Consider the following 18445-nt stretch of genomic DNA (forward strand, 5'->3'; position numbering starts at 1 on the left):
TTATGCAAGATGGCAAGGTAGTAGCTTATGCTTCGAGACAATTGAGAATACATGAGAAAAATTATCCTACACATGATTTAGAGTTGGCTGCTGTGGTTTTTGTGTTGAAAATTTGGAGGCATTATTTGTACGGTTCTAGATTTGAAGTTTTTAGTGATCATAAGAGTCTGAAATATTTATTTGATCAAAAAGAGTTGAACATGAGGCAGAGAAGGTGGCTAGAGTTGTTGAAAGATTATGATTTTGGCTTAAATTACCATTCGGGTAAAGCTAATGTGGTTGCAGATGCCTTGAGTAGGAAAACGTTGCACATGTCGGCTATGATGGTGAAAGAATTTGAATTGCTGGAACAGTTTAGAGACTTAAGTCTTGTTTGTGAATTGGCACCTCAGAGTGTGCAGTTGGGTATGTTGAAAATTAATAATGATTTCTTGAAGAGTATCAAAGAAGCCCAGGAGGTTGATGTGAAATTTGTAGACTTGATGGCTGCTAGTAATCAGAATGCAGATGGTGATTTTCAGGTTGATGATCAAGGAGTGTTGAGATTCCGAGGTAGGATTTGTATTCCTGATAATAATGAATTGAAAAAGTTGATTTTAGAAGAAAGTCACAGAAGCAACTTGAGTATCCATCCGGGAGCTACAAAGATGCACCACGACTTGAAGAAACTGTTTTGGTGGTCTGGGTTGAAGCGAGATGTCGCACAATTTGTATATGCTTGTTTGACTTGTCAGAAATCGAAAGTTGAACATCAGAAGCCTGCTGGTTTGTTGACACCTTTAGATGTGCCGGAATGGAAATGGGATAGCATCTCCATGGACTTTGTGACGAGTTTACCAAACACTCAAAGAGGGCATGATGCCATTTGGGTTGTTGTCGATAGATTGACGAAGTCGGCACACTTTATTCCAATTAATATCACTTATTCGGTAGCTCAGTTGGCGGAGATCTATATTCATAATATTGTGAAGTTGCATGGTGTCCCGTCGAGTATTGTGTCGGATAGAGATCCGAGGTTCGCTTCGAGATTTTGGAAGAGCTTGCAAGAAGCTTTGGGCTCTCAGCTGAAGTTGAGTTCAGCTTATCATCCGCAAACAGATGGTCAGTCGGAAAGGACGATTCAATCATTAGAAGATTTGTTGAGGGTGTGTGTACTTGAGCAAGGTGGAGCTTGGGACAGTCACCTACCATTGATAGAGTTCACGTACAACAATAGTTACCATTCGAGTATTGGTATGGCACCTTTCGAAGCTTTATATGGTCGAAGGTGTAGAACTCCTTTATGTTGGTTTGAGTCGGGTGAAAGTGTTGTGTTGGGACCTGAAATAGTTCAGCAGACCACGGAGAAGGTCAAGATGATAAGAGAGCATATGAAAGCATCGCAGAGTCGACAGAAGAGTTATCATGACAAGCGTAGGAAGGACCTTGAATTTCAAGAGGGTGACCATGTGTTCTTGAGAGTCAACCCTATGACCGGTGTGGGTCGTGCATTGAAGTCCAAGAAGTTGACTCCAAAGTTTATTGGTCCTTATCAGATATCTGAGAGAATTGGCACGATGGCTTATAGAGTTGGTTTGCCACCACATCTTTCGAACTTGCATGATGTGTTTCATGTGTCGCAACTTCGGAAGTATGTAGCGGATCCTTCACATGTTATTCCTAGAGATGATGTGCAAGTTAGAGACAACCTTACGGTGGAGACTTTACCTTTGAGGATTGATGATCGCAAGGTGAAGACGTTGAGAGGCAAGGAGATACCTCTAGTGAGGGTTGTTTGGGGAGGAGCAACTGGTGAAAATCTTACTTGAGAGTTGGAAAGTAAGATGCAGGAGTCATATCCTGAGTTGTTTGCTTGAGGTAATATTTCGAGGACGAAATTCTATAAGTTGGGGAGAGTTGTAATGCCCCATTTTTATTCTATTATTTTTAGTGGATGTTTGAGTGTTTTATATAATTTTATATGATTTATTTGGTATTTGATGTGTTGTATATTATTTAAATGAATATGGCTTTATTATTTGTGGAAATATTAGGAGAAATAAAAATAGGAGTAAAATATTAATATTTTGGTTAATGGGAGTTAATTAGTAATTATGAGAGTTTAGTGGGAGTTAAATGAAAAGAAAGAAGTTATATTTTTGGGAGAAAAAGAAAGAGAAGCAGAGATAAACAGTTTCACGTACAAACAATAGAAAAACTGGTTTTTGGAGAAAAAAAGGAGAAGAACCAAGAGAAAGCTAGGAGAAGAGCTAGGAAGAGAGAATCCAATCGTTTTTGCTGTAGAATTTGCTGAGATAAGGTAAGGGTGGGATTCCTTTCAATAATCATGGTATGTAATTTGAAAATTGATGAATTTGTTGTTCTTGTTTTTTTTAGGGTTTGAGAAGTTATGTTAGATGATGAATTATGATGAAACTTGTTGTTGAATTGCATGATTATATGTTGTTTTATCCCCTATGTTGTCTAATAAACCTGTAAACATGTTTCTAAAACAATTTGGGTGATTATGGGATCAAATTTGGGGTTTGGGTTGATGAAATTGGGGTTTTTGGGGTGAAAACTGGTCTGTTTCCGTAGAACTGTCCATGTTCCATCGTAGTACGATGCTGGGAAATCGTACTACGATTTTTCCAGCAGCAAACAAGACTTTTTCAGTGTATCCCATCGTAGTACGATGCATTCCATCGTAGTACGATGTAATAGTGACAGCATTCCCCTGTTTCGTGTTCTTGCGTCTTTTTCACCCGTTTCTGTTTTGAACTGGCCTTAGGTGTAAACATGAAAGTTGTAGATAATTAAGTTAGCTTTAAAATGGCCTTGGTTTGGAGTGGAAAAGATTTGTAGATTTTGAGTTATGATAAAAATAGTCCAAGTGGATCTTCAGAAAACTTTAAGAAAACTTAGCATAATTAATCCCAAGTTAGTCCAAAAACATATGGTTGGTTTCCCAACTTCAAACTTAAGTGTTAGGGACTTAGTTGAGGTGTTTTATGGGTATTTGGCTTATGTCCTATTGATCAAAACTTAATTGCTTTTGAAGGATGTTCTAGACTTAGAGATGAATGTAATTGATTTATATATATGCTATGTTGTTTGATTTCCGTTGTTGATGTCGTTGTATCATCTGATGTCGAAGTTGGGGAGTGTGTCATAATTGTTGTAGGCACATATGTTGTTGTTGTAGTCGTTGTTGAAGTTGTATGTTGATATACACAAGTCGAGTCCATATGCATACTCATGTTCTGTTAGGGGCTTATGCCCTGGAATGTTTATCATTCAAATTGTTGGGGGCTTATGCCCTGGAATGTTTATCATTCAAATTGTTGGGGGCTTATGCCCTGGAATGTTTATCATTCACCTGTTGGGGGCTTATGCCCTGGGATGCTTTAACCATCCAAATCGTTGGGGGCTTATGCCCTGGAATGCTTAGCATTCAACGCGCGTAGATTGGTACCACCTGCATGATGCATTAGTTGTTGTTGTCGTAGCATTGTTGGGTTGTTGTTGTCGTTGTAGCATTGTTGAGTTGTTGTCGTTGTCGCATTGTCGAGTTATCGGTGTCGTTGTGGATAACGTTGTTGTTGTTGTTGTTGTTGTACCTTGTTGCTGAAGATAATTATGTCGTTGCCTGTGTTTATTTAAATACATTATTAATGATGCCTGTTGTGATATGCTTTGTTGTTTTCATTAATTTGATGAATTATATATTATTATTATTGGATAAGTTTCTCACCCCTTCTGCGTATATGTTGCCTCGACCGTGGGTAATGTGCAGGTACTGATGACTTGTAGGTTTGGTCGGCTCAAGTGTCTAGGGCTCTGATACATACTAGGATGGGGAAATCGTTGCGAATGTCTTCTCATTTCTTTTATGTATCACATATTTTGGAAAAGACTTGCTATTAGAGTTTATCGTTGTTGAAAATAAAGTTGATTTATGTTGGGGCCTATGTGCCAAGATTTTCATTGATGTTGAATTTTGGTTGAAATTATATTTTTACAGAATTATTCCGCTGCGGTTTATTAAGATTCTTTATGTTGGTCTTAAATAAATAGATATTTTCTATTTATGAATTTTTGAAAAGTAGTGTGACACTCCGTTGTGTGATTACTCTGATTATAATAATTAATATTACGTTGTTGGGAGAACGGGGTGTTACAGTGCTCACCGGAAACTTTTTGCTGGGGCCGGTTGTGTGTGTTGGAGGGGCTGAGGTAGCGGTGTTAAGGGGTGGCGGTTTTGTGGTGGTGTGGAGGAGGTTTTTATGGTGGTGATGGGGTTTTATGAGTTTTGGTGTGGTATTGGATCCATTTGGAGGTTTTAGGTGAGGTGGTGGTGGTGGTTTACGCGGTGGCAGGTGAGGCGTTATCTTTTTCATCTACGATTAATCCTCCTTCAACAAACTCCCGGATCGTTTGTCGTCGTAAGGATCGTGGTGGTTGTGATGCTTCGCGCTAGTGGCCGTTTAGCTTTAGATTTTTCTTGATTTGGTGGCAGACCCCCTCCGAGGTCACTGTTGGTCTGTTGTTAATGTTGTTGGATGGGTGGTCGTGGCTGTTTGGGACTTGGTTTTGGTGTCGGAACGGTTTTGCGGACGGGAGCTATTTAAGGGGGTGGCTGGTGCAGTTTAGGTGAGCAGGAGGGTGTTTGTTGGGGTGATTTCCTTCGGAGGCAGTCTCTGGTACACGGGTCCACGTTTGTCGTCACTAGCTTTTGTTGGTGTTTTTGGGTTGTTTAAGGTGTATACGGAGTTTTGGAGGGTGCTTGTTGGTGTTTTTGGGTTGTTTAAGGTGTTTATGGAGTTTAGGAGGGTGCGAGCCCGTTGAGATAAGCCTCTTCCTTTTGATGTGTTCGTCGTTTGCACCACCGCTTATCATGTCGTTTGTCTTGCTTATTGTGTGTTGGTTTCTGGTGGGCCGGTTACTTTTGCTTCGAGACCGGGAGTCGGTGACTAGCTGCAATCTTGTTTGACTTGATATGGTGTTCTCTGATGTACCAGGGGCGAGGGGTGCCCTGCTGATTTTGTTCTAAAGTCTGGTGGGCCGGTCACTTTTGATTCGAGATCGGGAGTCAGCTCTTTGGCTCAAGTTGGTTTTTGGGCTTTTGTTTTTGTGCTCTTTCGGTGGATCGGAGGTCGAGAGGTGGTGGAAGCTGCATGTTCATTCGGTTAGGAGCTTTTCGATAGTGGCTCAGCTTGGGCGTTGAAGTCTGGCTGTTTTATTTTGAGGGGTGGTCTTTAGGGGTGAGTAGTGACGATGGGTAGTGGTGGATGTTGTGTTTACTGTGTTTGTTTCTGTTAAGGTGTCCGTCTTAGGTGGTGATGTGTTTTGGTGGGTTACCTTCAGGGGCTTGTAGGGTGGTTATGGTGTACCGTCTATATGCGGCCCCATTTGTATCTTGTTTCGCCCATACCTCGCGTCTTGCGGGGATGGCGTTTAATAATATTTGCTGATTCAAAAAAAAAAAAAGAATTCAAACAAAATATAGATTTAATTGGGTCACCGGAACAGATCATATCGCATACCCTGACCTGCATATTTTGTGTGATAGGGTGACTTTTTGCAACTCATCTTTTGTGAGTGGATCCAAAAATGCTGCCATCATAAATTAATTTCAATCTTTCAATGCTTTGGGGGTTTATTTGTTCTTTTTGACCTACGACCACCGTTGGATAAACTCTTATATTTTACATGTATAAAAAAGAAAAATCCAATGAAATAATATTCTTTATCCTTTTGATTAAGTCATTGGTTTACACTTCTTTCATTTTATAATAGGAAAATATTTCATGGACCCCTACATCCAACTAACATCATGTGAGAGAACGAAATAAAGAGAATGATATAGTAAATATTATATGTTGTGATGTGAAGAGTGCGAGAGATAGCAAGAAAGTAATATGTTGAATGAGGATTCACTTCTTTAAAGTAATTGTTATCTTTGGTTTTTACATAAAGATAAAAAAAAATTACAAAATAGATTACATAATGTAGCAATTCTTCAAAATTATTTTTATTGTTTGACGGTTGTTTGTCATCGTCAAAAATATACAGGGGAATACAATGACTCAAAAGTTATGATAACAATATTGATTTACGATTTTACTTATATACACCAATAATAAAAAGAGTTTTGCACAGTGATCAATCAAATATAACGGTCGGATTGTTAGAAATATTGGACTTGCATTTTAACCACATCTAAATTCATCCACGTACCTAATTGTGATGTGCCGACAATGTAAAATATTTTACCCTCACACGGCATGAAAATCAAACTCGCTCTGGTTTAAAAGGAAATAAAAAAGAGTAATGCTAACAACACTCTCTTTTGAACACTCTCTCTAATACTCACTTTTTTATTGGTTTAAATCATTGTGAGTCTACACTTTGAAAATTGAACCTACACAAAATGGTGGGACATACATTGATTTCATCCAATAAAATACTGAGTGCTAGAGAGAGTGTTGAAAAGTGAGTGTTACTAGCATTCCTCAATAAAAAAAATTACATCAACAATGTTTGACCGTGATTTTTTAAAATATCAAGGATAACAATGAAACTAAACACAATATAAAATACTCCCTCCGTTTCAAAATACATGTCCAAGTCAACCACTTCGCATATGCCAATGCACAATTTTGACCGTTAATATCTTTAATTATCTAAAGTAAAAAATTATAAAAATTTAATATTTTGAAAATATTTGTCGAGACAAATCAAACAAGATCTTACATGCTAATATTTGTATTTATACATTAGTTAAAAAATGTGGTCAAAGTAAGTCAAGTAAATAGTGCACATTGCAAAAATTGGACATGTATTTTGAAACGGAGGGAGTAGGAGAATGTTAACCAGTGCCCCCGGGCACTAGTTAAGGCCTTTAAAAGGTAACTTATCATAAATATACGTGTAATCGGTGCATCGGAAATCGAAATGTTTGACCTTTTTATAAAATAATTTCTTCTTTTGGGATCCTTAAAGAGTGCCCCGGGGACACTCGTTAACAAGACCCTATAAAATATTGTCTACAATATCTTGGCCTTTTGCTCTAAAAGATTATTATTCAGGAGAATATATTGAAAAAAAATATTTACAAAAGCATTTGAATAAACGATCCATATATTACTCTTTTTTTTTTCAAGGACGATCCATATATTACATAAAGGAGGACAAACTTGCAAGACACAACTTGCACAATATAATAACATAAAATAATAAAAACTCCAACATCATATCCAACCAAATTCAAAACAGAAAAGAAGGAAAAAGAAAAAGTTACGAATAAAAAGCCACATATTATGGTGATATACTAAAGATTCCAGCTTAATTTGTCCATGCATGCATGACACCTATGCTTCAAAGTCTCACTAATATAAACCCAAACGAAGCTCCAAATCAACTTCTCCATCACCAGCAGAAGCACTAGGCGGAGTCATGGAAGTGCTTGCTTCATAGTTGTTGGTATTCTTGCTGCTGCTAGCTTCTCCATAATATGGAGCAGATGATGAGTTCCTGTTTCTCTTGGAAGCAGAGTTGTTGGGATTTGCAATTAGTTTCCTTTTCCTAAAACCATGCACAAATGTGGCTGGTAGGTACATGAAGAAGCTTAAACCATAGCTTTTAACTTGTTGTGGTGTCTTGCTAGATACATAGTTCTTAGCAATTTTGCTCCATTTCCCTTTTCCATACTCAATCAGCCCCATCAGAAATAAGCTAAAATAAATAAAAAATTAATTCTAATAAAAATCAAGAGTAAAATTTAACGGGAGAAAAATAAAATCAATGCTTGCACATTACTTTATAATCTATGAAAGAGTAATTGGTGTAAAAGTGATTTTAAGAAAATCGATACAAAAATTGAAATCACGACAGATATTAGAGATGAAAAAATAAAATTAGTCATTAAATTTGGCGTCTAAAAATTTAATATAGAATTAGAGACATAAAAATTTCGTATTTTTCTTTCTCCAAATTTTTGTGGCTATTTCAACGTTTTATAATAGTGAAACGAAAGTAAGAAATGCACTATAAGAGAAAGTTGAAATAACTGCGGATTTAGTGAGGTAAAAACGACAGTTAGAAAAACATTGTCAAAAAAATAATAACTGCGGAAATAAGAAGCAAAAAATTATAACAAAAATTAATCACTAAAAATGGTGCCTCTAAATTTTTATCGCAATTTCAACTTTTTCCCAGTAGTAAAGTGAGATCCTTACATACAAACTTAATTAGATTTAAGTTTGAAAGATGTACTTACTCATGCTCTAATTGACTCCAAGGAACCCTGAGCCTCGCTCCATTTGAGAATTGGGATGTCTTTGGTTCAGGTAACGGTTTAAGAACCGTTGCAATATGGCTGTGATACATGCCAGGTTGGGGCCAACCGGTAGCGATTTGTGGGGTCTCAAATCCTGGAGGTGGTGGTACAAACAAGGTAGTTTGGTGTTGGTGGTGATGGATTTGGTGGTGAAGATTAGGGTTGGTAGAAACGGGAACAAAATTAAGGATCGTTGGTACATTAGATAAAGATACAGGTGTTGATGGAGGTGAGTCAGGGAAATTTGTAAGATCAATGATCTCAATAGGCATTTTTTGAGGATCTTAAGGATAGATTACTCTAATTGTGCTTTGGAGTGAGTTGAGAGTTGAACTGCTTGAGTCTGAATTTATAGAACTACTAGGTTATTGCTTTGTTTGAATTTACTAAAATGTCCATGCAATTCTCACTAATTATTTTTTTTGTTTAAATTAACGATCTCACGTCCATAAATATAAATTTATTTACACTTTTGCCATTTGTTTCAATAGATTACATACAACTTTGGAGTCAGTGATATAGTGATGAAAGCATGTGTGTCTGACGCTCCATAACGTAGATTCGATCTTATCGCCTACGCGCATAAGATGGCACAAAAAATGTATCTTTTCATACACACGTGAATGACGTCACTTATATGTGAAGGAGATACTATACTCATGGTTGCATTTAACCTCAAAATCATCTATATATATATATATATATATATATATATATATATAGTTTGTCTTCACAAATTAGTAAATCAGCAATGTTAAATGCTACTAAAATAGAACAATATTACAAGACAATTTGTAAGGCTGTAAAAAAAATTAACTTCTTTACAAAGTGAAAATTAATCTGTGAATCTAATAAAATAAAGATACAATATAAAAAGAAAAAAATGGTCTTTTTTTAAGGTCCAATTCTCTGAAGAAAAAAAAAAGATGTAAAATATTGCATTTGACTTGGCTATTTTCTTGATAAAAAGAAAATTTTAGCTATTTTAGTTACACATAGAAAAAATTATAAGCCACAAAAATGGTTGATTAAGTAGTCTTGCCATTATAATTTTACAAGGCTAAAAGTAGAAGTTCCTTTTATTTTTGATGCATAATAATAGCAATATTAATTGAACCCATAATCTCGTTATGTTTACGACACTACAAGAAAATGGTGTTTTAGAGTCAGCAGAAAAATGGATGCTAAAGGGCAAATTGTGGATGCTAACAACCTTTTAACGTCAGTATAGAGTCCAAAAAATTGACGACAGTAAAATCTTGGATGCTAAACACTATCTTCCTGCTGACGCTAAATTGCATCAACAAAATTGGACGCTAAAACATAAGATAAATGTGTATTTAAAGTGTATATAAATGCAGACTATAACCAAAATGGATGCTAAAACTGACGCTAATTAGCATTCATTAGTTTTGGACGCTAACTCAATGATATCGGTTACATTTTTAACCGACGTAAAAAGTCTAATTTTGTTTTTCAATAATTATTTTTGTTTTCCCTCGCTACATATATACAAGTGATCAAATTAACGATAAAATTTTACTAAAAACCATCACTTAAAATTCCAAACCAATTCAAGTAACAAACCAATCACCTAATAGTTGGACAATACCCAAATCAAATTCTAAAAACCAAACTGAACAAATTGGACTCACATGACATTAGTTTTGAATGGATTTTGGCACTTAAGCCACCCTGGTGGATGTTAATGCCAATTTTGAATGAATGGATTTGGAGTACATAATCCGGAAAGTTTGTACAATTTCCGGATTGTGTAATCCGAAATGTGTAAATCACCCCGTTGAAAGTCAACAAATGGGGTGAGAAATGATGTTTCCGGATTACATAATCCGGAAAGTGTTAAAACTGTCCGGATTATGTAATCTGAACTGCATCAGCACAAAGGCAGAAGCCATCTGCTTTGGTTGAGCCTCTGTTTTGGCGCATTTAGCTTGCTTCTAAACGACATACCATGCCTTTGACCATATGTTCTAACAGAAAATCTAATTCATAACATAACAATTATCAACACAACATAATTTTCAAACATAACATTAATCAAATATAACCATAAAATTATACAAATGTTACATCACTAAAAATTATCTAAGATGTTCAAACATAACATAATTAAAAAGTACAATCATCACTAAAAATCAACCCCTTATAACTACACCCGTACCACCGCCACCACCCATGCCACCACCTCTGCCACCTCTGGCACCCCTGCCACCCTCAATAGCTCCCCGACGACAATAAACCTCCCATCATGCACCTCTTTCAACACATCCTCCAAATGTTGCCATTCCTCAGACCCTCGCGGCACCAGACCACTGGACATCACAACATACACATGGTCTCTAATGCGGCTCATCCTTCCGCTAAACTGTAAGTACCCATGCTCTCCATTCTCCTGAGCAGCAAACACATCAAGAATCTCACGCTCCAGTGGCCTCGGCATCGGTACGGGCATGTCAGTAAGAATCATGCGTGGATGAGAATGGTGATAAAACCACTCGATGTATCCATCTACTACCTCCACACCATGAACTGCACGATGCCCCAATTGCTCAGGTGTCAGCGCATGATCAAGTGCATGCTGAAAGCGGTTTGTGATCTCCTCCAAATTAATCACAGGAGGTGCACTCTCAGCGGGATGTCTCGGTATGGTCTGAACCCCCGCCCCCCCAACTGACGAAGAACCCGCTCCGGCAGATATATCATCACGCGGTCTCCGTATCTGAGCCATCCAGAGTACAGGCTGACCCGCTCAAACGGACGTGCCGCACGGTGCTCTCCATATGGGGCCATGACAACGCTACTCAGATCCAGCCTATCCAGATGGTTTATGTAGTTGACTAGTGTGCCCAAACCAGACAGTGGTATAAAAAGCATCGCGTGTGGATCCCGTTCCCGATAGGATGCCCAAACATCCTTGCTTCCCATACCTTGGAAGTGCTGATACATCCAAGCCTGCAACAATGACAACCACATATAAATATACAAACAATAAACACTTACATTAAAAAAAAAAACAAAACATAATTTTTAATTTATACCTGCAACAAAGTCAGGTATCCTGACACCTGACCGCAATTCCAACGTGCAGCCTTGTTAAGCTCCCTATACAAGTGAGCTAGTGTTGCAGCTCCCCATGAATAATCAGCAACAACATCAAGGTCTCTAAAGTACCTCAGGTAGATAACATCCACATCATTTTGGCTCTTGTCAGTGAAGAGCATGATCCCCACCAAGTATAGCAAATATATGCGGACAGCCTGGTCCCGCATCCTCCGTGTAACACCCCAATTTTTAATATTAGTTTATTAACATTATTATTAGATAACATTATTATTATTGTCATTATTAGTATTGGTTGTTATATAGTATTAATTTAATTATTTGAATTCATTGGGAGAATAGGTAAGGAGAAATTGGATGAGTTGGTTAGGCCGTTAATGAGCGGGAAAAAATAATGTTTAGGAAGAAAGTATAGTTTTTAGAAAGAATAAGAAAGTAGATTTTGAACGGAGGTGCATTAGTAAAATTGAATAGAAAAGACGTAGTTAGTGAGATGAGTAGTGTTTTAATGATTTAAGCTGAAAGAGGTGTGAGTAGCATGGCGGTGAAGTTACAACAAGAATAGTAACCAGAATAGAGGTGCGGATAGTAACCCTGTTAGAAAGATTAAGTGAGAAACAAACTCTTGGTGGTTATAAAAAGAGGAGGAGATTAGAGAATTAGGGTTACAACAAAAAGGAGAAAAAAGATAACGGAGGCTAAAGAAGAAAACTAGGGTTAAAAGGAGAGGAGGCATAAAGAGACGGTCAAGGACAGATTCAAACGTATGAATTCATCAATTTGCAAAACATCGAGGTAAGGGGGAGAATCTTTGCACTTTAGGGTATCTTAATCTATGATGGGAGGGTTGTCTTAAATTTTAATAAGTTGTTGTTGTTATGATGAGAGAATAATGATGAACGAATTGAAAGATGAGAATTGAGGAAAACTAGTTTAAGTTTTTTAATTGAGTTTTACTCTTTAAAAGAGTGGATAATCCGGTAGGTTAACGAAGAATTAGTGTTTGAATGATAGGGTAATCATGAAGTAAAGATTAGAATCGGGTTTGGCGAGTTTAGGGTTGAAAACGGAGTTAGGAAAAGTCTCTCAAGGCTGAATCGCTGATGGGAAATCGCAGATTTCGGTAACCGAAACAAAAATAAAAACTGGGACTTTTCTATTCAGAATTAGGCTTTGGTGTCTTCATTAAAGTTGTAGATATGCATGTTAGCTTTAATAAGCGTTGGTTTGACCTCATTCCAACGTCTATAACTCTAGATATGATCAAAATACTACACAGGGGTCAGCAGGGTCGTGCTATTTTCTGAGGCTTAGGAAAACCAACTTTTCGACTCTTTTATGTTCTGAACAAGGTTTCCATGTAAACATGGAAGTTGTAGATATGAATGTTCGATTTCATGTGTCTTTAGAGTGACTCCAATAGGACGTCAAAAACTTGAGTTATGATCAAAATACTACACAGAGGTCAGCACGGTCGTGCACTCTGCCTAGATTTAGGAAAACTAACATTTTCACCCCTCTCTGCATCGAATTTGATTTAGGTTCCTGAATGAAAGTTGTTTATATGAGTGTTATCTTTCTTTTAGCTTTGATTTGACATCATTCAGACATTCCTAAGTTGAGTTATGATTAAAATGTCACACGTGGATCATGCTGCGTTTTTCATAAAATTTCAGCACAATCCTTCTAGTGGACACTTCAACATCTACAAAAGCAATTGTGAGTTTAAGATAGCCATTAGTGTGTAATGTAAACGTAAGGATCCCTAAACTATATATCTAAATGAGAAAGTGTGTTTAGGCATAAATAGAAGTGATTACCTCAAAGTAAAGGCGAGTCTAAAACATGAACTGGTGATAGTGACGTAAGACAATAAAAGATAGTAATGATGAAACTATATACAAAGATAGAATCTTAAGCTTAACGAGCCTAAAAGAATAGGGGGAAAGGGTAAGGTGTAGAGCCAAAATTAACAAGTAGGTGAAATGGCTTAAGGTAATGAAGATGCTAGGTGAAGGAATAAGACGAACGTAATTGAAAATATAAAGGCGTAAGTTAAAGTAAGGGACGTTGTTAGAAAGAATGATAATGGTGAAGTAACGAACTTAGGTTAAAATGAAATGAGTGTGGTCGATTTAAGAGTGTATATGATGCTGAGAGAATTGATAGGACGAAATAGAATGGGAATAGAAAGTTGTGTGTTAATTAGTGATTAATGTAGGGGTATGGCGTGTTGCCGTTAGAATGAAGTGCGTAGTAAATAAGGGGAGCCAATGTTAAGTGTGAGTTTTAATGACAATGTTGAGAGATGACAATGTTGAGTAATAACAATGTTGAGCAATGAAGAAATTATAATGTTGAATAATGTTGATTAATGATGACGTAAATGATGAGTCTGACATATGAAATTCTGTTGTAGTTATGAGTTATTGATGATGTGCTATATGTAGTATTTAGAGAGTCTCACCTCATGCATCATATCATATTTAGGACCATGTTGAATGACGAATGTTGTATGTATGTTCAGTAACACAACTTTGACATACAAATGTTGATTAGAAACCGATACCGGGATGCATATAGGTCTAGGAACGAAATGCATTTGCATATGTCTCATGTTAGGTGTATATGAAGTATATGTGATATATGTGGTATATGTGATATGTGTCAATGTGATGTATTGTGCGTGATATGTGCATTTTTTTTAATGTGTTAAAACTGAAAAATTATGATAATGATGATGTGTTAATGATGTTGTATAACCTGATGAAGAATTGTGAATATGTTGTAAATGATGATCAAATGATGTTATGCCTATTTATATATTATTCATGTATCACAATATATGTTACAATGAATATTCTCACCCCTTTGTTGTTGTCGTGCATTACGGTGTCTGTACTCTTGGGGTACAGATACTCAGGATGAGGAGCTCTAGTTTGCGGGACGTTTAGAAGGTGGCGACGAAGATATACTTCTGTAGCTATTATTTAATTATTTATGCAGTCGAAGCGCTCTGATCTGTAACACTAGGGTTGGGGTCAAACGTTGAATGTTTAATTTTAGGAATCTTAAGTATTTGAAATCATTATGATATTTTCCAAATGACGATTGAGAATCAGACTCCTTCATTTTATGAAATATTTTTGAAGTATTTTCCGCATTATGAAATATGACGTATTATTTATTATTCGAATGAATGATTGATGAGTATATGTAACATCCTTTTTGTTTAAATTTATTCGCATTATTTATTAAATCAACGTTGGGAATTAGGGTGTTACACTCCGCACCTCCTAAGTCACACCATGCCCAGTCTCCAACGCAACTGCTCCAACATACGCTCCTTGAAAATTCTCCTCAAGTAGCCAAATCGGCAATGTGCACCTTTGGTACGAGTCACCTCAACTAGAGCTTCACCCAGATCAGACCCCAAGTTTGTCACCATCCACTCCACCGCGTCATCTGGTATGATAGTCTCGTGGAACAGAAGCATGCCATCAATGGGAAGATGCAGCAAACATGACACATCATCAAGTGTCACTGTCATCTCCCCAAAAGGAGGGTGGAAACTCGAAGTCTCCTCGTGCCACCTATACACAAAAGCACAAATCAGACCGTGGTCAATCATGTTGTAGCTGGTATCCTGAAGCCAACCAAGACCGGTGCGCTGCAATCTGTCACGCCACCACCGTGCAGCCATGATAGGGGTGGTCTGTTTATAATGCATCGCCTCTATCTTCTTTCCGTTGTTAATGCATTTTAAATTGCCACGCCACTGCAAATAATAAAAAACAATACATAAACATCAGTTTACACTCATGGCTTCACAAATAGAGCAATTCAACAATTTATTAAAATAAAATTAATAAACATCAGTTTCACGAATATAAACATCATTTTCACAAAGATTAACAACATATTAAAGTAAGTTTAACATTAATAAATACCTCGCCCTCAGACGCCTTCCTGATCACGTGCACATGGTACCTCCACAGCAGGTTAGTGTCGTGTGGGCCACCAGGATAGTCATCAAGAGGCTCAGGGTCCACCACACGCTTCTTCCTCGTCTGCCTTCGTTGCGGCTCAATGTCTTCCATATCCTCCTCCATTGCCTCAAGCTCCTCCTGAAGCTCCTCCATTTGCTGCTGCTGCACGTCCATATCATCATACTCTTGCTCATGCTCTGGTTTCGGCTGAGGCTCGACATCAGCACGGCGTCCCCTGGTACCCTGACGCCTCATAGGAACAACACCTTCCTCCTCCATCCGTTGGAGACGCTCTCTCCTACGGGAAGCATGCCCTGCCACCCTTACGCGCTGAGTAGAGGAGGAACCTTCTGTAACATGCACAAAACACAGTACAAAACAGCATATCAAAAACCATTCTGGGTGTTTCCGGATTTTATTTTTCGAATTGCAACAATACTGTCCGGAAAACAAAATCCAGAATGCTTCAGTGCAGAAGAAAAAAAACGGGAAAATTAACTTCCATGCATAGAGAAATCGAACTAACCATCCATTGGATGTTTATCAAGGGTTGAAATGTGATCTTTTTGAGCAAGAAAACACCAATTTTGGTTGGATTTTTGAGGTTCGAAATTTGAGATAAGAGGGAGGGAGGGAGAGAGAGAGAGAGAGAGAGAGAGAGAGAGAGAGAGATAGGTGAAACTTTAAAATTGGGGGTGAACTTCCTTTTATACTTCGAAGCTGTCCGGAATATGTAATCCGAACAAGGTTTTGAGTTTCCGGATTTTGTTTTCCGAAGGCAGGGCGCGTGAGAAGGGCATATGGTGGAAAAAGTAACACTCAATATAGATTTGATTGGGTCACCGGAACAGATCATATCGCATACCCTGACCTGCATATTTTGTGTGATTGGGTGACTTTTTGTAACTCATCTTTTGTGAGTGGATCCAAAAATGCTGCCATCATAAATTAATTTCAATCTTTCAATGCTTGGGGGTTTATTTGTTCTTTTTGACCTACGACCACCGTTGGATAAACTCTTACATTTTACATGTATAAAAAAGAAAAATCCAATGAAATATATTCTTTATCCTTTTGATTAAGTCATTGGTTTATACTTCTTTCATTTTATAATAGGAAAATATTTCATGGACCTGTACTTCCAACTAACATCTAGTGAGAGAACAAAATAAAGAGAAGAGAATGATATAGTAAATATGATATGTTGTGATGTGATGTGATGTGATGTGAAGAGTGTGAGAGATAGCGAGAAGACCATATGTTAGAATGAGGATTCACTGCTCTTTAAAGTAATTGTTTTTTTTTTTAAGAAACTAAATTAGTCCACCTAAATTAGCAAAAAAGAGAATCTAACATGAGACCTTAGAAAGGAGCACATTCTTAGGTCTCAAGTCAATACCATCATGCCAACCCAAGTAGGTTTCTTTAAATTACTCTCTCCGTTTTAAAATACATGTCCAAGTCAACCACTTCACATATGCCAATGCACAATTTTGACCATTAATATCTTTAAGGGAAATGTTAACTTGTGCCCTTGGGGCACAAGTTTAAAAACTAAACATAGAAACTTTTTTTTGGGAATTGTACATTCATTGCATTAAAAGTTTACAATTTTATATTTTCAATGCAAAAGTTATTTTTTAATTCCATTTTTAGTTTCTTAACTTGTGTCCTAAGAGCACAAGTTAACATGACCCTATCTTTAATTATCTAAAGTAAAAAATTATAAAAATTTAATATTTTGAAAATATTTGTCGAGACAAATCAAACAACATCATACATGCTAATATTTGTATTTATACATTAGTAAAAAAGTAAGGTCAAAGTAAGTCAAGTGAATAGTGCACATTGCAAAAATTGAACATGTATTTTGAAACGGAGGGAGTAATTGTGTTATCTTTGGTTTTTTCATAAAGATGAAGAAAAATTACAAAATAGATTACAGAATGTTGCAATTTTTCAAAATTATTTTTATTGTTTAACAGTTGTTTGTCATTGTCAAAAATATATAGTGAAATACAATGACTCAAAAGTTACGATAACAATGTTGATTTACGATTTAACTTATATACACCAATAATAAAAAAGAGTTTTGCACAGTCAATCAAATATAACAGTCGGATTTAGTGCATTGGAAACCACCTCCTGAGGGTTTCATCAAACTCAATGTGTGACACCCTAAATCCCAAAAATAATTATTACTATTATTTAATTAAATATAGAGTTTGATTCGCAGTAGAAGGTGTCAAATAAAAACTTTACTAACATATAAGAATTAATCCACATGATTTAGGATATCACATTCGTCATAATAAACATACTTCAGATTTCACTTCATTGAAAATTAGAATAGTATTAACATCGAATATTTTGTTTTTGAAAATACTTTCTTTTTACATCATAGACAATGGTTTTCTTGTACAAAACTGAATAAAAACATATCCCTTTTTCCGTGTTACTATCAGCGCGGTGCTTTTCCCCAAAATAACTGACGACACAAGACAAGTCTTCGTGGAAGGACTCAAAGACTCATAACCTATAGAACTACGGTTTCGCAACCGCAGGGCCAAGCCAGCAAACACAAACAACGAAGGGGTGAGTTTTGAGAACATGTAATAGTATAAAATAAATGAGAAGAACACGTAAGCAATTAAGTCAAAGATGTATCACATCATAAACATAATATTTAGAACCTTGAAAAATATATTATATCAACTCAATCCATATTAGTAAAAAATTATATCATTACATCATAAGAATCAAAATCTTCACTAACACAATGTCATAATTCAATTCCAAAATAATCACAACACATATAGTCACCAATAATCATCTTCATAAGAACATTAACAGATAATCACATTCATCGTCACACACAATTACACTCATCCACCAAATACAAATCATCATCGATTTTTATGCATATGGACTCAGTCCTAAGACCTATATGAATGTGGTACCACACCTATCATCACCAAATTGTCAGAGATATGTTACTGGACTTTTCATCACCAAATTGCCAGAGATATGTTACTGGACTTTTTCATCACCAATT

General features: G+C 36.6%; 1 protein-coding gene and 1 long non-coding RNA gene across 2 annotated transcripts; one reads left to right on the forward strand and one right to left on the reverse strand.

The window, feature by feature from the left end:
• The first annotated feature begins 2212 nt into the window (after window positions 1-2212).
• On the forward strand, window positions 2213-4023 carry LOC146900521 (uncharacterized). Its single transcript, XR_015023069.1, has 2 exons — window positions 2213-2299; window positions 3776-4023. It is a non-coding gene; the product is annotated as an uncharacterized LOC146900521 (long non-coding RNA).
• Window positions 4024-7133: 3110 nt separating this feature from the next.
• LOC146900522 (uncharacterized) lies at window positions 7134-8629 on the reverse strand. Its single transcript, XM_085735429.1, has 2 exons — window positions 8261-8629; window positions 7134-7716 (listed from the first exon to the last, which is right to left on the reverse strand). Exons 1-2 carry the CDS (start codon window positions 8590-8592, stop codon window positions 7371-7373), a joined length of 678 nt encoding a protein of 225 aa, XP_085591555.1. The 5' UTR covers window positions 8593-8629; the 3' UTR covers window positions 7134-7370.
• Window positions 8630-18445: the final 9816 nt, after the last annotated feature.

This window comes from Medicago sativa, chromosome 8 (assembly GCF_051527215.1).
Source record: "Medicago sativa cultivar Bolivia chromosome 8, Bolivia_mono, whole genome shotgun sequence".
Classification (NCBI taxonomy): domain Eukaryota; kingdom Viridiplantae; phylum Streptophyta; class Magnoliopsida; order Fabales; family Fabaceae; genus Medicago; species Medicago sativa.